The following is a 25,757-nucleotide window of genomic DNA, read 5'->3' as shown; positions in this document are numbered from 1 at the left end:
TGAAATGGACTGTTCCATCCCACCCCCAAAGGATGCATGGCTCATCCTGCACCTCTGTACCTGCCACTAAAACATCAGAGTCTGTAACCCCATTGGCCCATGCCTTGTCCCGGCCCACCTGGGAGCTCCTGATAAGGGAGCTCCGAGGGGCCATGCGGTCTCTTGGACCCTTCCCCCTCTTGGAACCTCTCCCTGCTCTTGGACCCTTCCCCCTCTTGGAACCTCTCCCCCCTCTTGGACTTCCTCCCCCTCTTGGACCTCTCCCCCCTCTCTTGGACTTCCTCCCTCTCTTGGAACCTCTCCCCCTCTCTTGGACTTCCTCCCCTCCTGGGGCTTCCCCTCTCCTAAACCCTCCGTTTGTCTCTCCCCTCCCCCGTCCTCTTAAGCCCGGCCACGAGCTCTGCCTGAGAGCACGAGGCTCGGGCATTCCTGGACCCCCAATAAACCTCTTTCCCCAAGAGCAAGCTTCAGAGATCTCTGCCTCCCTCCACCCACACTGTGCTGGAGTGTGACCCTTCCCACACTATCATTTCTCTGGGCAACTTGATCGGGTTGACTGTTCTCACAGTGGAGATATTTTTCTGTGCACTTTCTGGAAACAGTGAGTGCTGTTACATGTAGGGGAATCCTATTAATCCTCCTGATCAGCCACCTTTAAATTTGATGAACCCTTAACAAATCCAGGGAAGCCAAGTCAGCTAGTAAGACAATACCTGGGGCACTGAATACAGATGGCTAATGAGCAGATGGAGAGGGAAATGAAATTCAGGCTTTCAGTGCAGTAACCCATAAAAACTCTGCAGGACATACTGGCACCCACCTGCAATGGTGAGGTGGTGTATCAAGAGAGCAGCTGTATAACAGAGCAGCAAAGCTCCCTTCCTCAAGGGCTTAGGAGCCGTATTTTTGTTGGGCATCAGCATCTCTTCTCTATGGGCTAGATATGAAGACTGTGCCTGGAGGCTCTCAATTGTGGTCAATCCAAAGTACTTGACGCTGGGTTGAACTGAGATACTCTACAATGTTGTGGGCAACACAGATGTTGTGTTGTGGCATTCCTTTCCACTGTTTGTGGAAACAGTTATTCCCTTCAATAGTTTCGTACTTGATGAAGTGAGTTGTATAACACTTTAATGCTTGTCCCTGGTTTGGGTTTGTGGGGGGAGGTTTGTGTGATTTTCTTTTTGTTTGTTTTGTTGGGGTTGTTTATTTGTTTGTTTAACTTAACAGTTTTAGTTTAAAACACTGTTTTTTTAACTCTTATTAGTTCCCCCACCCCATTTTTTTACTGAAAACACTGCTATAGGATTATTAGCAAGTAAAATGGTCCTTGTTTGTCTGTCTGAAAGTCTTGAGTTTTGCTTCACAACCAGAATTGATTTTTCCTTTACAGTGTTTTTGTTTGATTTTTTTCTGTTAAAAACAGCATATGAAATGTGAAACTGTAGTTTAATAGCCACCCAATATGATATGAAACATGAATTACTAAATTTAGTATTTATAATCTACATAATAATCTAGTCTGCCTTAAAAACAAGTTTGAAACTGTTCTTTGTTGTGGCGCGGCATGCGCTCCTCTCGCCGCGGCACTCCGAGCCGTGCCGGGCTGGGCGGTGAGGGAAGAGAACGGGCGGCCGCTTCCCCCTGCAAGCTCTGCAGTTCAGTTCGTGGCGCGCGGGGACAGACGAAGGCGACACGGGACTTGGGGGTGAACAGGATGGTTTTATTCAGTGAGCCCCAAGACCCCGGCGGGCGGGGGGGCAAAGGTTTTATACAAGAACTCAGGAGGAGGGGTGTAGGAACAGTAACCACTAAGGGAATAGCAGGGGAGGAGTTTAGGGCAGAACTAACATGACAGGGAAGGTTCCAGGGAAAGGGGCAGGGAAAGGGAGGATTGGCAACTTGGAGATGAGGGGGTTTTTAGGGATGGGGGGGGGGGAAACAGATATTAAACAAATATCAAATTAAAGACACACCACCGCATCTCCCTCTTTTCTTTTACAAAAGGTACAAAAGGACGGAGAATTCTGTGGTTTAAACAAATTAATATAACATAAAATTATATGATAACTTTGTAAATTACTTAAAGGACATGAAAGACACATTATTGCATTTATAGGGCAGGAAGAGTAGTAACAGCCTAAATCAGACATAAGACTGTACAAAACTTGCTGGTTTGCTGCTCTGAGTAACAATCTAAAACAATGTAAATAATTGAAACTATTGAAATAGAATGAAATAATTGACAGAAATTAAACTAAAAAATTTAATTAGAATGATTAAAATTACAACTATCTAATTTAAATAAAATAATTAAATGGAATTATTGGAATTAAATATAATAAAAGATCAACTAAATATAACTAATAAATTTTTAAACTTTGCAGCAATGCAGCAAGCCTGAAGCGATATACTAGTTATGCGATTCCTGTAGCAATAATGGTTAAAAACACAGCCTTTAAGTCAAAAAATATTAGAAAAGACTGAATTAATTATAATTATAACAAAACAACTTAATATAAAATCAAATTGTAACATTACATATTATTAAAAAAAAACATAAGTTGAAAGACATCAAAAAATGATAAACTAATTGTGATTATAACATATGAAACATATAAAAACTTCATCTGGAATATATAAAATTGTCCTAAACGAAAGTCCAAATTAAGGGTACAAAGCACAGCAGGATTTGTGACTTCATCTGATTTAAAACTTGCTTCGTTACGGCGTTTGCGATGTTCAGCTTCTTAAATTCTTAAAGCAGAGTCAGCGGATAACGGCGCTTGTCTTAAAGCAGAGTCAGCGGACAGCGATGTGGTTTGTTCAATTTGAATGTTTGTTTGCGAGGTGGGCATAATATCTTGAGTATTAATTAACTGGGATGGTATTTCTTTCTATAAAATATAACTCAACAAATAGATTATTCAAAAAATAATTAAAAGCAAAAAGAGGAATTCGTAGTTAAATAAAAAGGAGTATTGGGTAGGGTACATTAAGGAATAGGATAGGGGAATCAGACAATCACTTAATTAGTGATTGCCATGATTAACAGGGGGTATCGGTAAGGGGTGGACCGGGGTGCCGCCATTTCAGGGGGAAGACAAAATGACGGATCCTCAGTCCCGGGTTTCGGCTCCATTTCCTCGGAAGAAGATCCCTCCCGACCTTCCCCCCGGAGGAAGAGCCAGAAGAAGGATTGGGGAATATCCAACCCCGCCTCCCCACAATAGGGACTAGCCTCGTGCAGGGGCGGTGCAGGGCCATTGGGAGAGAGATGGGACTGGCGGGAAACCAGGGGCGGAAAAGAAGGGTCAAGGCGGGAAAGCGGGTTCCAAGCGGCGTGGCCAGCGCCATCTTGGGAGGGGGTGCCAGATACACTGCCCTTGGCCTGAGCAGTGTCCGGCAGGGCACTTGGGGCGGCTTGGCCACAGCAATCCCCAAGGGAGGATAGGAAAGGGTTTTAGGAAAGTCCGAGGGGATGGGGGCATAGGGAGCTTCACAGAAGCAAAAAGGGGAAATTTATGGGGGGGGGGGGGCCCCAACGCAGCTGGATGTCGGCGCAATGCGTGGGTGTAAAGGGTCTCTTTTAACAACTCTCCTATAGCTAACGTGTCGCCCTCTTAGCTGTTCCCTACTGGTGTCTTTTCTACCCCCTCCGTCCAGCCCAGAATGGGGAGGGGAGGATAGAGAAGACAACATTTTCGAGGAGAAGAAAAAGCGATCCAATCTAGGTCCCCACAGAAGACTAGGCGAAGAATAGCACTCAGTGCTAGCTTCCCCCAGAAAAGGAAAACCCACCCGCCTGCCAGGGACATGCAAGGCTACAGCCCCAGACTGGGCGCAGACGGGGGTTAAAACGCAAAAAAAAAAGTGGCAGACCCAGCCGCCCGTCGGGGCGATCCCCACGCCGTGTAGCCTACCTTACCTTGCAGGCTCGGACGGAGATGGCTTGAATCTTCTCTTCGACTCACTGGAAAAGTCACGCTAAAAACTGGGGATGTTCCTTCCCGGTTTTGGCCCTTCCGGAGGCCTGGGTGTTCCCGTTAAACCAAGATTTGTCCCCAAAGCCTTGGTTTCAGCCACTATCAGCCTCCGGTGGTCTCACTGCAGCTGCTGACCGAGGAACCTCTTCTCGGTCAGCCTTTCTTCAGGCTCCCCCGAGCCGCTGCCAAAACCGCCCTCTGTGTCCTCGGGTAAGTCTGCCCGCCAAAAAGCTCTGCAGCCCGGCTGCCCGTGCAGCGCGGCTGCTCCAGGGCGGGTATATGGCGAGAACAAAGAGGTCCCGGAGCCTCAATCTTTTTCGCTCGGCGCTCAGCTTCTCATAGCATCCGGCAGAGCTTTTACGGCCGTAGATTTTCCTCTTCCCTCCTTCTTCTTCTGTGAGGCGGGCGCCCCCACGAATTTGCCCGTTTTTTCTACAAGACGAAGGAGGGAACCATCCTCTTGCTACCATATGTTGTGGCGCGGCATGCGCTCCTCTCGCCGCGGCACTCCGAGCCGTGCCGGGCTGGGCGGTGAGGGAAGAGAACGGGCGGCCGCTTCCCCCTGCAAGCTCTGCAGTTCAGTTCGTGGCGCGCGGGGACAGACGAAGGCGACACGGGACTTAGGGGGTGAACGGGATGGTTTTATTCAGTGAGCCCCAAGACCCCCTCGGGGGCGGGAGCAGAGGTTTTATACAGAACTCAGGAGGAGGGGTGTAGGAACAGTAACCACTAAGGGAATAGCAGGGGAGGAGTTTAGGGCAGAACTAACATGACAGGGAAGGTTCCAGGGAAAGGGGCAGGGAAAGGGAGGATTGGCAACTTGGAGATGAGGGGGTTTTTAGGGATGGGGGGGGGGGAAACAGATATTAAACAAATATCAAATTAAAGACACAACAACGCAGTTCTTTAGTGAATAATTCTTTAGCTTTGCACATTTATTGGTGTTTTTTAAAACAATCTGAAAATCTCAACAAATTCAATTCAAAATCAATTATTGTAATGATTGCAAAGGATGAAGTAGTGGTTCTTTAGTGATTATAGGGTTTTTTGTAATGATCAATTGAAATTATGTTGTTGTGTGTCCGTAGCATGTGTGGCATCACTCCTACCCAAAGGACCAGCAAGAGCTGTGTTTCATTTTATTAATTAGAGTAATTTTGAGATTTGTGCTGTAACATCTAATGGTTTTTCAATGTTTTTCTAGGATAGAATGCAAGAGTACTCTCAATATTACATTATCTGTTAAGAAAAAGACAAATTATGTAATATGGAATGTGTTACTTAAAGCATCTGATGGTGGAGCAGTTCAGTACAATGCATGAGTACTTACAAATTGAACTTATTTAGTTCAATGATAATAAAGTGATGATATTATATTCGTTGTAGCCATTCAGAGTTAAGTTTTGCACAGAAAATGTAATTCCATTAGCTGTTTCAAATCAGTTGCTGTTATGTGAGTTTATTTTAAATAAGTTCCTTCATTATGAATGAAGAGACTTTATCATAAAGAAGACATGCAGAAAATTAAAAGTTGTGTCATTCCCACACATACATTGTTTCTTTTTCCCCCTTTAATACAGACTTTTAAAGTAAATATGTTTTGGGTTATTTTGAAGTGATCCTATCACTGTTGTAGAGGACAACTTAGAGGTGAACCACCCATTTAAAACATTTCCGTTTTTCTTTAGCTATTGGCATGGTCCTAACTAAGCAATTCACAATTTCTTTTGTTTCCCGCCCTTTGTTTCCAACCTTTGTTTGACACATGAGGACATTAGTGAAATAGTTTTATTCTGAGGGATGGAAAAGAACAGGGATGAAAAATTGAGAACAGTCAGATGCAGTTTTCCTTCTTGATTAGGCCATATTTCTTCATTGTCTTTACTGTGTGAGTAAAATATTGAAAGTGTTTGTCAGGCTGGGAGCTGGACAGGATTGTCCATATTGTTCTGCTATTAAGCAGACTATAAACTGACGGTTTTTAAGTAAATAGAAAAGTTTGAAGATGAACCAAAAATATAAGAAATGTATGCATAGTCTGTGACCAGGTAGGAGATATATACCCTCTGTGTGTGTATATGTATCTGCATATGCAAGGAGAGAGAGGTTAGGCAAGGTGCTCCCTTGAGCTCTGATTTAATTTTGTGTCCCACTCAAGCCTCTGTGCCCAGCAGTGTTTGTGCAGAATCAGAGAGTAGGGGAGGGAAGGTTGGTTTCCCTAACTCAGCTGTGCTCTCTCGTCTAGCTTGCTTTTTTTATAATGAGCATAGCGTCTGGAGGAAAAAAAAAAAAATTGCAAATTCTTATTCCCTCTATTCCTTCTATTTCAACCTGTGCTCTTTTTGTTGCTCCTAAAATCTCCATAAATGTCAGCCTCCATACCTTAATGCTTGTTTGTAGTGCTTTATAAAGTAGCCCACAGGATGATCTGAAGGGTGTACCAGAGTTGATGATGTGCTTTGTTTACCACTACCAGTGATCATGAGAGAATGGCACAGTAGCTTATTGTTACTGAGCTTGCTGGTCTCTGAATTTTTTCAGCTATCCTGTTTGCCAGAGACTGTGAGGAAAAGTGGGAGACTAGGGTTCTAATGAGAGAGCCAGTGCTGCAGGACTCCTTTCCAAATGATGGTAAATCTGATTATTCAGGGCAAATATCATATTACTTCTTTTATTTAGCTTTCAGACAGAGTGAGCTGGAAAGAGTCAGGAGGGAAGGGTTGAGAGAACAGGTTGTAGTCAGGGATGAAAAAGACGGAAAAATTCCTGAAGGCAAGCGAGGAGGCAGAGGAGGCTGTTGATTTGCAGGGACTTTCTGTTCATCCCAAGGTGTTCTTGAGGTGTTATGAGACAAGCGGGGCAGAAATGACCTCGGGGATGTCTGTGCTGTCATCTAGCTAAGCTGTCTACCTTGCCACTGAGATACTGAAATTGCTTGAGAAAATTAGCAGTCAAACAGATTGCTTTATGCAATTTGGGGATTAATTTCATAGAGTATTTTGTTTTCAGCAAGGTTGATAATGAAATAAGCATTTATTAAAGAATTGCAGTCTGTCTAGTCTTCCCTTCTCATGTGAGTCAAACTGTAATGGCTCTCATGGAGTGACTGCCTCAAGTGTTATTAGTTCTGTCTGTGGTTCTCTCTGTATTTTGTACTGACTCACATTTTCAATGCGTTAGGTCTTAATTTTTTTTTCCCCTGTGTACTTGTATAATGATTGTTCAGGGTACCTAATAATGGCTATAGGCATTTTATCTTTAATGTGCTCAGCACAATTGAGAAAGTGGAACTTCTGGTGCCTTGTGGTGCTTTGTTTTGGAGGAGTGGCGAATGATTTTGTTGTCTAGATAGGCTGTAAATCATGTTGCTGGAGAAATTTTCAGGACTTGCTGTGCACATCAAGAATCTCCTATCCACTGTAGGCAGTAGGAAGTCAGCAATTTTAATGACTTAAGAGCTTTTGATTAGTCTCTGCACAAGTCTTCTTGTCTGCAGTACTAATCCTTCATATTCCGAAATAGTGTTCAGAAAAAAATACTAAATGAAACTTCGTCAATAATTCTCAGATTTCAGCAGATACAATGGAAAAAGGTTGTGGGGTTTACACATTGCAAGACTTCAGCTATTTTAGGTACGATGTCACCAAAGGCATTTAAATGTCATTTATTTGTCTGCCTTTCCAGGTGTGAGCTGTCATTGACCTTGAGTGCGGTATTTCAGCCTAAAGATGTTTTCAAATGTGAATGAAAATCACTGTTCATTGCTATTAATAAGAAGTTCTAGCCTGTGTTTAGCCAGAATTAGATTTTTCATGGAAGTAGCACATATATTCTGATTTTTGCATTAAGCAGAATGTGGTCCTGCCTTAAAAATGCTTCCAACAGCAACTAACATCCATCCACATGTCAATAGACAGTATAAAAGCACTGAAGATTCCCCACCACATCCACTGCCAGACAAATGGCAAATGACATTAATAGGATTTGGCCAAAGCCTCTCACATGTAAAGTGGAAAGGCCCAGAAGCTCCCCTAAAAGGAGTAATTTCTTCAGATGTAATTCGGGTGCACTGAGTTTCTGTGGGTGACCCACTGAAAACCGCCCTTACTGGGAGGGTGTAGCAGTGGAAGCAGGCTGGGTGTGACAGTGAGAGCAGTGAGCTGGTGCAGCAGCCTGACTGGTGAGAAAACTGGAAAGGATCATGATGTCTTCCTTTGTAAAGAGAAAACAGCAAAGCTGCTTCAATCATATCTCACCTATTGTGGAGAGAAAAAGCAGTTTCTGAAAAAAGATTTGGCTTTCAGTGAGAACTTGGTGGGTTATTCAGAGGAGGATGAATACAGGAACTCCTGCCTAAGTTCGTGCTCGCATCTGCACAGCACAACTCAGGGAAGACTTTTTGTTTAGACAAAAGGTGCTTAAGAGAAGAAAAGTAATTTTCAAGGGGTTCTTCAGCAAGAGAAAGACCAATCAGCATTTTTGTTCAGAGCCACAATTGAAGGACTCAAATAGCATGTTTATGCAAATCTCATTGGAGATTTTTTCCGGAGTAAGAGATTTAGAGTGTGAGTAGCTAATCTCTGTGGGGAAATAACATGTTTATGCTTCACAGGTACTGAGCATAACCACTAAATAGCTGAGTTTTCCCAGCCCTGAGTGAAGAGTTACTGATTATCTCATAGTTTATGTGGGGAACTAAGTTTACTTTCTTCAGGAAGGACAGGCTAAAAATATGATGCAAAAGTTCCTGTTCTATTGCTTCCCTGATTTGCAGTCTTCCTCCTCATAGTTCTTGAACTGAGAACTTTAACATCCTTATGTGTTAGAAAATCTTTGTTTGAAAATAGTGCCAAAGTTCTCTGTCCTCTATTTCTGATTTGAAAATCACTAAATGTATTTTCCTGGTTCCCTAACAGTTCACTTCTACCCTGAAGAATTTTTGCAACTGAAATAAATTTTTGAAAAGTATTTTGTCTCTATTTGCACAATATATTATGCTGTCACCTACTGCAAGAAATAATAAATCATTTTTAGGATAGTATATGTCACTGAAAATGTTAGATTAAAACAAAACATCTTGTCTGTGCTTTTAGACTTAAAAAAAGTATTGAAATAACTATAGCTGAGATAAAGAAAAATATTTATAAAAGCAGGACTCACATATGAGGCCAAAGTCCAGCAATGGCTTCAAGATTCTTGAGACATGACGGTAATTTTTCCCCAATTATAGCTGTGAAAAGTGGATGTCAAACATTGCCTCTTGCACCAAGAGATCACTTAAGAGCACTCAAAGAGTGTATAAGGCAGGGAAGGCTATATTAAATCTGATGTGGGAAACTTCATTTAAAAAGGTGCAATTCTGTGCCCTGAGATGTGCTGTCATTGTCTCTGCAGATGTTTCTACATGAATGGGATATCCACTTTCCTTAGGTGTATTTTTGTCTAGTCTTCCTTTCAACGAGCTTTATCTCTCTCTACATGCATTTGTTCCCCAACTTCCACTGGGCTCCATGAGGTACACAGAGCTATCTAACACTCAGCCATAATCTATCTAATAAATGTACATATTTTTGAGTTCAGTGTTCGAAGTGAAGTGTCAGGCATTAGCAGCCCAACAAAGAAGTGTTTTGATAGCTTGCAGTAGAGGGCCTGTGTTGCATGTTGTCAGGAATGGTGTGAAACATGAGGATGTTGAAACATGCAAACTGGAGCAGAGATTGAGAATAGTGCAGAATAAAGAAAGCTGAGCTTGGATGCAGAATTCTCCATGCTCTTTTTAGGAGTGATATCTGGATTGGACTGTCACCAAAACCATACTCTGATGTTACAGTGGTTGCTGTCAAGTGTTTTTGAAATAGCAAGGCTTCTCCAGAGTGCAGAACATGATTGAAAACTTATGAAGAAATGAATGTAAAATGATACTGATTTAATTGAAGCTGTTCAACAATACTGAAATAATTGAATAGCACAATAGATTGCTAGCATTTTACACTGATCTTCCTGTGTAAGTATTTTGTAATGGGAAATACAATGGAAAAGTAAGTCTAGTGTTCATTTTTTGTGTGTTTTTTGATTTACAGCAGTCTTTTTAAAGTTTTTTTGGATACAGAAATGTCACGCGGGAATTAAGTTAGTATTTATTTACCTACACAATGAGTATATGTGTTTCCAGCATATTCTAATCCAGATATTAGGCTTTTGGAGTCTTTCAAAAGTAGTGTCTTGAAAGTGCAGAGGAAAGACTACTTCTCCTTCTTCCAAGAGTTCTTACTTATGATGTTTGTAAATTCTGACAATAAACAAAAATTAACCTCTTATCTTTCCTTTCTTGTAGGGTGATAGCTCCTACGTAAAAGATCGTTGGTGTGTGTTTGATGGATTTATGGTCTTTTGTCTTTGGGTGTCACTGGTTTTGCAGGTAATCGTTTCACTTCCTTTTACAATGAATAGTTCCTTGATTGTGAAAAATACATGGCACAATCAAATAAACGTGAGTTGTGGAAGTAGACTTGACCATGGATAAAATTGTTTTAAGAAACCATGCTGAATTCAACAGATTTATAATTGCACATTGCAGCATATCTACATTAGTAGTAGAATTTATCTTGATTATTTTTTCTTATTTAATCTAAAGTTTGTTAGCATAAACCCTGTGCAGTCAGAAGGAGAAAGAGTATTTTCAGAGAGACATTTCTCTCTTACTCCACATAATAGTTGTGCTGATTTCCTTCCAGTGAGTCTAATAGGGTGCCATGGTGACTAGCTCAGGCACCTAAAGGGAGAATTATTCCAATGGTAGATGTTTGCCATTCTATAGTTGTAATGATATAGTGAGTGGAGTGGTTTCATGCAGTATCACTCATACCTAACAAAACATTTTCTAAAACTCATGTTAAAGTACAATGAAAAAAAACCCAAAACATTTGGAAACAGTTTGATGGTTTTTTTATAAAGAAGAGAACTTAGACATACTGCAAAAAAATTTCAGTGTTAAGGTATAGGTGAAAATTTGTCCTGCAAATCAATTAGTCCTTAACTGTAGGAGGTTTTGTGGATAAGCACAGCTTGAAAACCCTGACATTGAGTTTACAATAGCATAAGGATTGTAAAAGTTCAGTAGTGATTGCTGTTAGGCACTTACAAAATTTCTGACAAATTTAAGACACACTGTAATTTTCTGCTTTTTACACAGGGGAGACTTTAGTACAGTACACCTTGTACACAGGCAGCATGAAGGTTGATTGTTACAGATAAGAACTGTACATTACCTAGTTTATGCATTGCCACGTTCCCTCTCCAGTTTCATAGTACTTTGAGCAAGAATTAAATCAAGCAGTTACTCTCTGAGAGTGAGAGACAAGGATTAAAACTAGATATTTGCACCCAATCATTCAGCTAAATACTCTTTATTGACTGCATAACCTGTCAGTGTATTGAGGAAATGGTTCCCTGTTCTGTGCCTTGGCTGAAACTTATATTGTAAATGGAGTCTAGGAAATTATGTACAATTTTTCATGCACTTTGAATTAAATGGACAATTTATAATCATGTTGCAACTCATAGGCGGTCTGTGTACATGTACATCTATATCATAGTAAAAACCTTAGTGCTGTGCAATGTTAACAGATACTGATTTTCATATTGGAAATATATTAATACTTCCAACAATGTTGTGGGAAACGTGGGGTAGGACTGGCACAGAAACAGGCAGCTGGCACAAGCTTGCACTGTCTTCTTGAGTTGTTTGAGACTCAAACATTATGAACATGGATAAAGTATATTTTGTGATTTTCATTAGGGTAATTTAGAACTGAATTAAAGTATTTACAAATACTTTTCTTTTTTAAAAATGGGGTAGAAATAAAGTGTAAAGTAAGCCAAGATGAAAAATTAAAATAAAAAATGTGTATAGTATTAATACTTTTAAAAGCTCTAGAAGTGAACACAGGTGCAGGACAGGGTCTTCAAGACAATATACTGATTCTTTTCATTTTAGGTGTTTGAAATAGCTGAAATAGTTGACCAAATGTCACCTTGGGGCATGTTACGGATTCCACGACCACTCATTATGATTCGAGCATTCCGAATATATTTTCGTTTTGAGCTGCCAAGGACTAGGATAACAAATATCTTGAAGTAAGTCTCTTGTCTGAAAAATAACAGAGCTTATTTAAGTTTTGACTTAGAAAACTGACTGTGTAGTTAATCAGTGATCCTTCATGCTTAATGGGCATTTTTCTCCTGAGTTTTAGTTCTGGCCAAAAACTTCTTGCTGTTTCTGATATTTAAGGAATCATCAAGTTTTATAGAACAATCAGAACTTTCAAATGTTTAAATAAATTTTAAAGTATTTTAGTAATAAATGTAGCCAGCAATTTTCAACTAGTGGCAGTAAATTCTGTTCCATTAATATGGCCATTTAATAATCAAAGTGAATACCCGTAGCAGGGTAATATTTATAAATAACATTACATAAGCATATGCCCTGACCATTCCAGTTACTAATATGCTTATATTGGTGCATATACAGAGATGCAAAGAAACACATGTAATTGTGCTTGGTGCAAGATGTAATGACAAAATACATGTCATGGTAATGTGAAAGAGTTTTTGGTCTTTATTCAATATCAAATTTATTTCATTACTGTATCTTGTCTGTATGAGCTATTAAATACTATTTTACAAAAGCCATATTTCACACATTTAATTTGGGTATTTTTTCCACCCTTTGCAGTTTTCAGTTGGTTTAATTACCCTGGTTTAGAAATAAATCATAGCCCCCTTTTCTATTTGTGCACAGAGTGAGAGAACAGTTTTAAGGACAAATGTTCTGCGGGATGAAATACTGCTCCCTTTGCATGAGCATATTTTCTATTCCATAGATTCTATTCTTTTCAAAGGAGGCTTCACATTGCCTGTGCTTTCAGTGACCTGTTTATCTTTTTGTCAGGCGTTCTGGAGAGCAAATATGGAGCGTTTCAATATTCCTTCTGTTCTTTCTTCTCCTGTATGGGATCCTGGGAGTGCAGATGTTTGGAACTTTTACATATCACTGTGTGACTGATGACACGCAGCCAGGGTGAGTTCGCCTGTGCAGGCGTGACATGGGCCTGTTCTTTCATTGCATATGTTTTATTTTAGTTGGCATCAGTAGATGTAAAATGGACTTAATAGATTAAAAGCAGTCCAGCAAAATGCACTAAGGCAAATTGAGGAAACAAAAATAGTAAGAATTATGAGAAATCCAAATTTTAACTGTGGAGACGTTACAATTTGTGGCATTTGGCTACAGTCTGACTTAGGGGGCTGCATGACTTTATGTTGGGTGGGGCAGGGAGGTAACAGAGCAGGAAAGCAGAGGGGACTTCTAAGAAGAACGTTGCCACTTGTGGCTGACTTGGGTAACTGATGATTAGTCAGCTTTTGCACTCCTCTGTCTTTTCCTAGGATGTCTTTTTATGGGGCCAGACCTAAAGATGCCCTAGAATCATAGAGTCACAGAATAGTTCAGGCTGGAAGGGACCTTTAACAGTCATCTAGTTCAACCTCCTTCAGGGAGCAGAGACTTCTTCAACTAGATCAGCTTGCTCAGAGCTCCTGTCCAACCTGACCTTGCATGTTTCCAGGGATGGGGCATCCACCACCTCTCTGGGGAACCTCTTCCAGTATCTCAGGCCCTTTCTGAATCAATAATTCTCTGCGACCTGATGCTCAGATTCAAACACCCTTTTATTTCCCAGCCTTTGCAAAATACTGATGATAAATATTTTACCCTGGTAATTGAGTATACATCATGTTCTTGATTCAACATGTACTTAACCACCTGATTACCTCAAAGTACAGTACAGCCTCTTGAGTCACTGATATGGCTCATAAAATCACAGATAGTATGTTTACCTATTGTTTTGCATTGAGGGCTTGACAGTGTCCTTGGATACCATTACATTGTGATACTCTATTCTGTTTCTTTGGTCCCTGTTCCTTTGGATACTGTTCCTTTTGATATGGAGATGTGAGCTCTGGAGTTGTAGCCTTTATTTTAGTCAAAATTGGATCATTTTATTCCTGTTTTGAATTTGACAGAACAAGAAATTAATAGAGTAAGCATTGTAAGAAAGCAAAGCACCACTTATTCTGCTAGTGAGCTGGATAAAACTTCTGATGATTGCAAAACTCTGTGTTAAAGCTTTTTCTAAAATATAATCTAAAAACTATTAAATATAAAATTAGAAGTGGCAGATACAAAAAAAAAATTATAAAATTATTTGAGAATATGCTAGACCAAATATCAAAATATGGTATTTTGTTAAATTAAAAAGAAAAGTACTTTGGGACATTTTCCTAATTATATAATCAATAATATAGTAAAAGATGGAGCTAATCTTTGTATACGTCATGCACATATACTCTAACAATCTAACTGTTCCACTCTTTTTTAAGAGTAAATCTTTATAGCACAGATATTTTGACAGTTTCCTGTAGACATGGGGAAAAAATTCTGTGCAAAAAAATTTGGTTGTGGTAATGAGAAAGTCTGCAATTCTGTGAGTTACAGAATGTTGCTTGAAAAAACAAGTGGAATACACAATGCAGGAAAGATTTGGCATCATGTAATTGCATGTAATTGTGTCATGGTATAACTTTTCCTTGAAATCAGCAGAAAAAGATGAAATGTCACATTGTTTGCCATATGGAAATTTTTGTATCTTTGGGGCTGCCCATAAAAATATTGTTAATTTTTTCTACATGTGTTGAGCTGCTCTCTGAATAAGGCATTAGTGTTTTTTTTGTTTTTGTTTTTTTTTAATGGTATACAGAAACCCTTCATTTTTAGGTTTTTGAAAGGCTGGATTACATAAAAACCTTAAAAGGGACAAATATCCAGTGTATAAAATAAAATTTAAAACCTGCTCACATAGGGTTAAAGTTGGAAAAGTCAAGTATGCAGAACTAATGGAATTTCAGACTTGAGGTTGAATATCTAGCCTTAACCTTTTTCTTTCAATATCATCAAGTATATGTTTTTAGCTGTATAGGTATTAGAAATCTAATTTAAGTTACTTTTTAGGTACCCGGGATAGGCACCTTCAGTAAGCAGTTAATCACTTTTACCATCTCCAGGCCAGACTTATAATGTTAAATTACTCCCATGATTGTGTATGATGACTACAGTTACATTTGACACCACTTTTTTTCCCTGAAAGGGTTCCTCCAATTATTCTGATGAATGGTGCTCCTCCAAAGAACAACATACTTTTTCCTTTGTTATTGACAAGTGGAGGTATGCCTCAGTTTTGGCATACTGCTCATTCCTACTCTGAAAATACTGATTTCCTCTTCTTGTCTATAACACTCATCATTATATGTTGTGAAGACTTATACCTATTTGTTCATGTTTTAAATATTGAGGATTGCAGTGCAAAAAGTCAGGTTGGAGTTAGGGTGTATCTTCCTGATATAGATCAGGACTGACTTTCCTGGAATTAGCTCCAGAATTTATAATTCCCACCATGTGCTAGAATAATAAATATAGGGAAAGAAATAACAGTTCTGGTGCAAAAAGAGGATAATTACATCTGCCCAATATGGACAGATGTATTATTATTGGTCCAAAATATAGTCAGAAAGAAGGGGACATGTCACTTCTGAATCCAGGAAAGTTTATTGGCTGGGATGTAATGCAGCACAGAAGTATGAAAGTTGTCTTGCCAAATTTTAGTTTTGTCTTTGATGTTCAGTTTCTCAATTTTATAATGAGGGTTAAACATTCCTCTCAGAGGTTGAGTCTGTCTGTCTGTCTCTCTGTTTCAGGTGGCTTAGTTCCAGGCAGTGGAGAGTGGCCAAAGTTGGCTGTACTTGTCCTTAAATAACTTCTGTCTTTAATGAGCCACAGATGTAAATTTTCAGTATTTTATCAAACCAGATCCCTGGCTCCCAAGTCAAGATTAGAAAATTGAAATGCATCCAATTAGGGACCACCTATGAGAACTTTAATTTTAGGTGATTTGCCTCTTATTATGCAGAACTCCATGGCAAGCAGGAAGAGTAAAATCTTACTTTTGTGGTCAAGACTTCATCTATTTCTGACATTTTTGAAATCACTCTTAAGTCTACTGCCTTATGAATTATTATTATGATGAAGTCAAGTTTCTTTTGAATATAGTGTCTTAAAATCTTCCTATTCTTTTTAATTTGAAAGGACATGGTATCCTTATCAGAAACTTCTTGCCTCTTTGCAGCAAGTTCTTTTATCTTCCCATCCTTCTCAATGCCCACATTTGCCTGACCTGTCTCTCCACCTCCTGAGTAATTTTCTGACGTTAACTATGACAAACAAAACTACTAAAGTGAGCTAGCGACAATCTGAGTTTTCATTGTCAGAAACTGGCAGAATCTAACTTGCTTACAAAGGCTGAAGAGTTTATTTTTCATTGATAAATCCTTTTTTTCCTGTATTCTTACAATCGTCTTCCCCATAAGGAACATTGTCTTCTTCTTAGACAATTTTATTACTCTATTTCCTTTTTCAACTATGCTGTAAAAACTTTTTCCTGATGAAATCTCCAACTAATTTATCTTTTCCTGTCAAGAACTGGTGTATTATGTGAATTTCCATAGTATGGATCTTCTTTAGTTGCTTTAAGATGGTGTGTTTGAAATGTATATAATATATAATCCAATCTTGATAAATTGATGTACTATAAACAGCTTGACAGGATTGGTTTTTTTTCTTATATCTGAGATTAACTTCAGAGATATACAATATGAGGGGAAAATAGTTGTGTTCCCAGATTTACTGTCATTTACTCTTGGTATCCTCCAGTATACAAAAGATACTTTTACACAGTACAGGAGAGAAAATTTTTTTCTAAATCATTGTTGTAGCTACTTAGTGCTTTCTTTATTTTTACTCCCAAGATATGTTTGACTACACAAGAATAATTCCAAAGCACGTGATCAGTTTATATGTATTCCACAACAGTAAATTTTCCTTTTGTAAATCTTAGTCTGCACTGGAGCTAAGGAAAAGGAAGCATAATCAAAAGAGAAAAAACTAATATGAGTAACTGCCATCAATTGTAGTACTTACCTATTTATTTTCCCAAAGTCATTCTTTAAGCTGCCTTTTTTTTTTAACACTTTTGATAAGGTATAGGCTGAATATTTCTGTAGGCCTGTCTGCCTGTCACCATGGAAGTCAATTTAAAATGCAAAGTTTCTTGTTTAAAACAGGAGATGCCCAGGAAAACAGATAAGAAAAATAATTACTGAGTAATGGAAAGATCTAAGAGGCTTCTGGTCATCTTTCCATCTATCTATGAATAGGCCATGAAAATGTCAGAAAACAGCTTCAAAGACTGAAGCTGAACATTCACCACAATATCTAATAGAGGAAATAAATAGAATTTAAAAGAACAAAAGGAATTTGAGATTCTGTCTTACATCAGCAGTGGGAAAGTAAGAATGAGTAATTAGATTTCTGAGAAAGGGAAGAAATCAAAGCTCAAGCTCAAAAAATCAATGTAATAGGACTTCTTTAACAGAGCATATTAATTTCTTGTTCTTAGTGAACAACAAGATCTTCTTTAATATTGTCTTTGGGACTTTCCATCTCTCTTACTGGTAGCATAGCTCTAGTATAAACTCCTCAGGGACAAGAGAAATGGGAAAAATTTAGTTTTCCAGGCCAGATGTTTTTTTAAACCCCAACTAAAATAAATTAAAATACAACATCTGTCAAAAAGGGAAGTAATTCAGTTTAAATGGACTCATGTCAGCAGAATGGATGAGAGTGCTGATGTGGTGAGCAGTATTGGTGCCCAGGAGAAAGAGTGTTCAGGAGTTGGGCTCTTTTCACTTTCAGGGGACATGTGATTTCTGAGCAGAAATTCTATTTTTTATTGGAATTGTTATACAGATAGTTATCCAACGTAATTACACTGTTGATTCATTTAACACAGATATTACACTGTTTTTGTTTTTCCAGCTCAATTTAAAACAAAAAGGTGACCTTTTAGTGATGGTCTAGGATAGAATGATGAGAACCCAATTACTTCAGGTCCCAGTAGCTCAGTAATGACATGTACTTGTCTGTATTAAGATTTGGAGCAATTTAAGTTTACAGAATTCTCTGTCTCAGTGTAGACATCAAAGTTGATTGAATTTCTTCTCAGCCTGTCAATTTTTATGAGATTTTTTAAAGAATAAATCTTTTTGAGTAAACTGGAGTGGATTTTGTACATTATTGGGAAATTGGCTTACTATAAATACAAGAACTTGAATAACATAATCTCCTCTTTGCTGTAGGGAAAGTTTTATATTGGGCCATAAGATTTTTATCTGATAATCACGGTACAGAAATAAGGCCTGGTGAGTACTGAGCTTTCCACGGAAACCTGCAGGAGACCAGGATTCAAGAAGTCAGAGTATCTTCCAGTGTATCACAAAATTGAGGGAAAGACTGGACATCCCCAGAAAAATGGAATCCCAAGAGTGATCTCCATTGAATCTGCCTGATGGGTGATCAGGTAGTGTTTGATTTCTTAACCATAAAAGAAGCTAGGAAAGTTCTGTTCTTTATATTGCAAGAGGAATCCAGGCAACTGATAGAGAAGGCTGTGGATGTCCTGACATTCACAGGTTAAATAGCAGTTATTACTGAGCAGTACATCTAATTTAATTTTGAAATGCTGTGCAAAAGAATCACTTCTAGATGTGCAAGCATTTATAAAGAATAGTGAAAAAGAATTTATAAGGAATACTGAGAAAGAATCTTTAAAGAAAATCTGTTTCCATGTTGTTTCAGATTTCATTCCATGAGTGATCTATTTCATACACTGTTTTGAAAACCAGGGGACTGCTTTCAGTTTTGTATTGTTGTTTGGAAGCTGAATGTGATGCCTAAATACTATTCCTCTCACAATCCCTTGGATTAATGCAATTCAGTAAGGCCTGGGAAATGCTGGAGTATTCATCCATCCCGAGATGTTTGTGAGCACACTGAAGCCGTAATCTCAGCTATTTTATTAGTTCTGAGAACTTGTGGAGGGTGGGTGAGAAGCAGGAAAACAGTAGAAGTCTAGAAAAGGAGGAAGGAGACAAGACAAGAAAAGCCAGGGAATTATATCTGGAATGCTATAGGCTTAACTTCTTTCCCTGAAAGAATTCTGTGGTGAATGAACAAAACTTGTGTAAGCAGTTGGAAGAAAACAAGGAAGTGAGTAGGAGCTAATATGGATTTCTAAATGGTAAACCATGTCAAACAAATATAATTGCCTATGGCAGCATAACAGCCATGTGAATTGAATGTCATATTTCTTTAGTTTAGAAAGGCTTTGTAGCAGTCTCACAGGACATTTTTGTAAACTGGTAGTAGAAACATGGTTAAGGTGAAGATAATCATAGAATAGGTCCAAAACTGCTTAAAAAACATGCTCAGTGAGATGCTATTAATGTCAGAACAGAAAGAACAGGGATCCACATAAGTCTGCCATGTGCTTTTTGGAGTTTCATTAATATCCTGCATGGTAGCACATATAACACACATTGCACTGGGGATGATGTGAGGTTGGGAAGGACTGCACACATTTCAGAAAGCAAGATTAGAATAAAAATGGTCTTGAAAAGTTGAAGACATGCTCTGAAAAGTTGAATGAAAGGCAGCAGGGACAATATACTGCACTTACGAAAAACCAGCTGTACAAATACAGCATTGTGAGTCATGTGGAAAAGGTAGCTCTTCATAAAGTGTTTTAGAAGCATAATGGAAGAACAGAGATCAACAGTACTGTGCTCTTGCAAAAACGTAACATTATAGTATCTTACAACATATAGGCATGGTCTGGAGAGAGTCTAAAGGAGACAAATGTATATATAGAGAGAGCAGAGCTGATAAAGAGTGTTCAGCAGTTTTCTAAATTTAAAAAATTAGTGGACATGTCACAGGTTTTGCATGGATAAGCACTTTTGCACAGAGTAAGGGAATCTGGTCGCTCTTTCTGTGATACACTAAAATAAAAAGTACATGTACAAAATTTCAGTATTAAAATTTCATGTTAGACAGGACATTAGGAAAAAAGTTTGCAGTGGTAGGTATAAAGTTGCACCTATTTCTTAAACAGGCTCCCAGTTTCATTCCCAAGGATCTTTAAAACAGCCTGTGGGAACTTCTGTTGGGAAAAGTAGCAATAGACTGGGGCAGAGAACTATATTTAATGTCCTGTTGAGTGTTTGTATCCAACCTTATTTTTCTGTGATTTTATGTGGTCCTTCTTGACATAACAAAAGGTCAGGTACTGTTATCCTGGGCATCTGAAGAGCTATTTGCCTTTGCTACATCCCTTTTAAAGGGAGATACATTGGAAGTGAGAAGGATTGGATACAGAGCCATTGTACATTAGGACAGAAGTGAGAGAGTGGCTTCCTACAGTTATTGTTTTCTCTTCCTTTGTGTACCAACTTAGGTGCAAGCCTATTCATTAATATTCCAACCTCATTTTTTCTACCCCACATGGAATGTTCAAACCTCCCACCAAAACATGCTTTTTGCTATCAGAGGTGCTATGATTAATTTTAGTGTTCCAGTTACATAAAATATGTTTGTATTCAATCTTTACATTATGTCTCCTATCACTGCTTTTTTAGCCCCTTATATAGTTGGCCCCTCACTCCCCTGCTTCCTCTTTCATGTAAGATAGAAGAGTGTTTAATAAATTTCAAAAAAAGCCCTCAAATCCAACATCACTCCTTAGTGTAGAAGACCTACCTTTATACTTAGTGAGCTACACTGTTTGTACTTGACACAAAGGTATAGTACATTTGCTCTTTTCCAGTGCCTAAAATACTTGCCACCCTTTTGTCCCTGTTATAGCAAGCTGTGCTGGGTTCACTGATGTGTGATTTGAGCAGTTTTCTTCACAAATTCGTACATCACTGCCACCTTCTTCCTTTCAGCTCCTTGTCTTCATCTCCAGTTTGCCTCAAATAAAGGCTTAGAGCCCTCATGTCTTCTCCTTCTTAGGGGCACCTGCCAAGGCAGCAGGAACAAGAGTACAGAAACCTGGTACAGTTTAGCTTTTTGTGCTGTCTGCCTCTTTTCTTGATTGTTGTGGCCATAGCACAGTGGCAGTATTAAAGTTACACTCCAAACCAACTTATTGTACACCTTCTACCTGGCTGGTTAATGGGAAGGAATTTCCAGCTCCTATTTGAGGACAAAGCTTTGGTTACAGACTGTCAATGCCTCATTTAATTTTTCTTTAGAGCTGGAGGTAGCCTGTAGGCTTGATGGTTAGACCAGTTTGAGATTTACATTTGGGTCTCTTGGAAACCCAACAATATTTTAGATCCCTGAAAAAGTTCTTTGTTCTTTGAGCTTACTGTAGGTCTGCAGCTGTGTATTTTAATGATACTTGTTCCTGCAATGCCCTGACAGAGAAGCCCTTTCACCAGATAAAACAGCAATCCAGTTTTGGCAGTAAGTCTTCCTGCCTACTTTGAGTACCAGTCATGCTATCGAATGGAGATATCAAGGTGCTTTCTCCCAGGTAAAGTGAGAGCTTTGGCAGATGGGCTTCCTCAGATGGGCAGTGACCAAATGCTGAATAGTTTCCTTTTTGAGCTGACTGGATGATGTTGAAATTTTTTTCTTATGTGCTCAATGGTAGCAGCCCCTTCTGCTGGGCTAGCTCATATCTCTTGCCATTTCAGATGTTTGTGACTGGTGTGTGTAAATGCATTTGATGAAGGCATCCTGTATATGGTCTTTACACTTTGCAACACAACCTTTAGGAAGGAATTAGTTTTGCATGTAGTTCAGATTTGGATTCAGGGCAATATTTTTTTATCATGCCGAAGATAACCCTATCTGATGCCTAAGGAAAAAGTCTAGTGAGATAAAATTGCATGTTGCAGTGGTCTAAAGAAAGAGTCAGGAAAAACTTCCCCACTCATTGGCTGTAGCTAACTCTGCTTATTGGGTGAGGCATCTAAAAATTCTTTTAAGATTTGATGGAACTTCAGATGAACAGATGAACTTTAATCTTGGTATTTTCAAATCCTACAGTGCAGGCCTTGTGTTTTCCCCATAGTGGTTAGACAGCAACTTGGAAGATACTTTTCTCTATTTCATCCAGAGGACTCCAATATATAACCTTAGAATTTTTTTAAGTGATCCTGAACATACTTTAAAATCAACTTGGATACAGTCTTTAGCTTAGATTGTTATACAAATTTCAGTTCATGACTTTGCAATTTAAAAGACAAGAGAGGTGTTTTTTTACTCTTTCTTTTAAATTCTATAAATAAATGCTGTTTTGGATTATAATAGTACTATATGTATGAGATCACTTCAACTTGAAAATAAGTCTAATTTAATATACCTCAGTGAGATGCAGATTCATGCGAGCTAGCTGGATTTGGTTTTAAATCTTCCTGTTTATATCCTGTGTATTAGAGGGACAGCCTCCTTCATTGTGTAAATGCCATTAATTAATATTGTTTTGGTTCTTCTGAAACAAGGTTTGCATTAGCATACATATCATGCAATTGCCATTTGAATTCAGCTCTCTCAGGATTGACTGTTGAAGTCACAAAAATGGAGTGTCGTAGAGTTGTTATGTCATGTGGAATTTGATGAAATCTCAAAATAGCACTGTTTGTGCATGCTACTTTATAAAAAAATGCATACTGGAACTTCTGACATTTTCTTGGTTTTTTTCTAGTGCTTTTATGTACATTTCAACACCTTCCATAGGATATATTTCTTCTTTTACTCATTTTTCTGTGGTGAGCTTCAGTGAGTTAATTACTTTGAAGGGTAATGGCTAAGTTGAATTTAATTTTCTCTAATGCCAGTAACAAGTGACCAAACCTATAGATTGTCAAATTTGTTGAGTATCTGCAAACATCATGTTTTCATTTGGACACTCTTATTTATTTCATTTCATGACACTATTACCTTTGTGTAACATAAGTGATCTGCCATGAGGACAGAATCATCTGACTTTGATGTTAGCACCTGTGCTAGGAATTTAAATACCCTGAATTTCCTCTCTTAGCTGTCAGAGAGAGAAGGATGCCTCAGGAGTGTGGATGAACCCACTGACCTTGAACCTCTGGAGATGTATTTCTCCCTCTCTGTCTTCTTTGCCTAAAATGAAGTAGGGTAAGTCAGGACATCAGAGCTGCAGTCTTTACTTGTGTAGCTCCTTCTAGGGGTTCAGCAAAGAGATGTTGGATCTTTGAACATTTGCACCGTGAAGTATAAGGTTGGTGATTGAATCTGTTCAAAATTTCTGTGCATTAAGTAGCAATAGAAGGAACATCAAAGGCACATTTTTAGATCCTAACTTAGGTCACATGTGAAATGAAAAAAGTACTACCATCAAAATCAAACCCAACTTTACTCAGTATCGCTGCCTCACATAATAGGCAGTCTGATGTAATGATGCCTTATTTCTGAATATGGGCAGGAGAAGAAATTGTGTAAGACCATTACTTTTCTTAATTTGTTGAATCAACATGCAAATAATTTTCTTCTTCTAAAATTGGCAAAAAAAAAAAAAGTAAGAATATCTCAATTCCATACACAAACTCCAACTTAAACACTACAAAATTGTGAAAACTGGCAAAAAAAAAAAAAAAAAAAAAGAAAACAAACCCCAGTACCTGAAAATGAACAGATAAATAGTGGATAAAAGATCTAAACTGAATTGCCAGATATTAAAAAAGTCATTTATGTTGGGTAAAATTACTGAAAGAATATATATTAGTAGTAGTAAAATATTACAATATCTGTGTCCTGAATTTAAAATTAAAAGTAGCTATTGGATCATCTAGTCAGACTTCAATTTGCTTCCTTTCTATGACACTTTATAGCTTGTGTCTAACTCCAGTGCATCTCCTAAGTGTGTATTTATTCTTGACTGGTTTGCAGAAGAACAGTCGTAGGCAAGGGAACTTCTTGCTTCTTACAAAAACTATTTCACTGCTAAAAAAAAATTCCTAATTCATCATTTTAATTTGTCTGGCTTCAACTATTAGCTTTCTACTCTTGTTATATTTTTTTTATGCCAGATTACACAGAACCTTAATTCCTAGTATTTCCTCTGTGTGAATCCACTTACAAAAAATTGAAGCACCTTTCAATATATTTTTCAATAAACTAACATTATTTAGCTCATCAGGTCTTCTACTGCAAACCATCTTCAGTATTATCATTTTCATTTTTTTTCTATGGCTTCCTCAGTTTTTAAAATATTAAACTGTGATCAAAAATATGTACGTAATACAAATCATAATTTGTATGAATTTCATACACAAAGAAATTTAATTCATTATTGGAAAATTAATTCATTATTGCTTTTGTGTGTACAGTCTGAGGAAGCAGGTTTTCTTTTTCCATGATGTTATTGGGACGACTATGAGAGAATGCCTTGTTAAATCCCCTCATCTCAAACTTTTATGTGGCACATATATTCTATAACACAGTATTTCCATCCTCTTCTCCCTTTTAATCCATAGGCCATAGGTCATAAAATTTTTTTTTAGGAATCCTGCCATTATAACCTTGCATTTGACTGTATTAAAGCACATTTTGAGTTGTTTGATGAAGCTAACCAAGTAATTCTGATAAGTTGTCATAATACCTTGTTCTTATAGTTATTTATGTTTCTATCCTTATTCTTAATTTTGTATGTTTCTCCCTCACTGATTCTAGTAGATCAATATGGTCATTTCTCTAGGAAGTATTTTTTGGCATGTCAGTTAATCAGTTTTTAGCCCATTTAGCTGGTACTTCATAGATAATATATGGTGACAACTTTTTAATGAGTCATGTGTTACCAAATGAATTGCTATACAAAGTCCAAGATAGGCAACTTTATTTGACAAATCTGTAATCATACAAAAATCATGTTACTATGATGAGAATTATTTTCTCTAAATCCATTCTGGCTGCCATTTATTACATTAATGTTCTTTACTCTTGGGCAATTAGACTTTTTATCAGCTTGCTCTTTCTTTTGTCTTGCTTGATGTTAGGCTAAGCACTTGGGCTGCTTGTTTAGTAAAAATTAATGGCACATTAGCATTCTTCCGGAATTTCCCTGCTATTTCAAGATTTATCAAAAATTAATGGAAGAGATGCCCTCAGTTATTTGGGCTTGTTGATTTGAATATAATTATCCCTAGCAGATGCTGTCTGGTATTCTCTTCAGTTACTAATTCTTGATTAGTAGAATCTGTGTTTGCCAAGCTAAAATATGGAACATTGCCAAAGCTTAAGCTTTGTGTTTATGTTGTTTGCAAAGCCACAAGTCCTTAAGCATGCCCTATCTGTCAATATGATAAAAGTAATGAATAGATAGAAGAGAAAATCTGTTACCAGAAACAGTTGAAAGCTTTAGTTATAATTACAGATACAATTATGAGAAACATTAAATATGGATGAAAATTTCGCACTTACAGTTTAAAAGATAACACAGATTTTGTTATTGGATTAAAAACAGGAAACTGGCTCTGAAAGTATGGTACATGAAAGTAAAAAGATTTTACTTTTTACCAAAAGTAAAACATGACATTTAAAAATGACCCTCAGGAATACTAAGCTTATAAAACATCAGAGGAAGGATTGTGCCCAAACAAATCTGCAGTCCTTAAACCAGAGAGGTACTCTGTGACATTTTTTTCACTTTTACTGGTGATTTTGGATGACAGTTACTGGATTTTCCAGAACCTGTAATGGCTCCAGCAGCAGCATGGTTTTAAGTT

General features: G+C 38.1%; 1 protein-coding gene across 4 annotated transcripts in view; it reads left to right on the top strand.

Moving 5' to 3' along the window:
* NALCN (sodium leak channel, non-selective) overlaps positions 1-25,757 on the top strand; it is a 231,773-nt gene that overhangs the window by 23,536 nt on the left and 182,480 nt on the right. For all 4 annotated transcript variants that reach the window (XM_021530247.2, XM_021530244.2, XM_021530245.2 and 1 more), the window contains 3 exons: positions 10,321-10,404; positions 11,983-12,122; positions 12,937-13,065. In XM_021530247.2, the coding sequence (XP_021385922.2) occupies positions 10,321-10,404; positions 11,983-12,122; positions 12,937-13,065 (353 nt within the window). The remainder of the gene's footprint in view (positions 1-10,320; positions 10,405-11,982; positions 12,123-12,936; positions 13,066-25,757) is intronic.

Source organism: Lonchura striata, chromosome 2 (assembly GCF_046129695.1).
Source record: "Lonchura striata isolate bLonStr1 chromosome 2, bLonStr1.mat, whole genome shotgun sequence".
Lineage (NCBI taxonomy): Eukaryota > Metazoa > Chordata > Aves > Passeriformes > Estrildidae > Lonchura > Lonchura striata.
The sequence above is the reverse complement of the archived record's forward strand: the minus strand, read 5'-3'. Positions and strand labels throughout refer to the sequence as shown.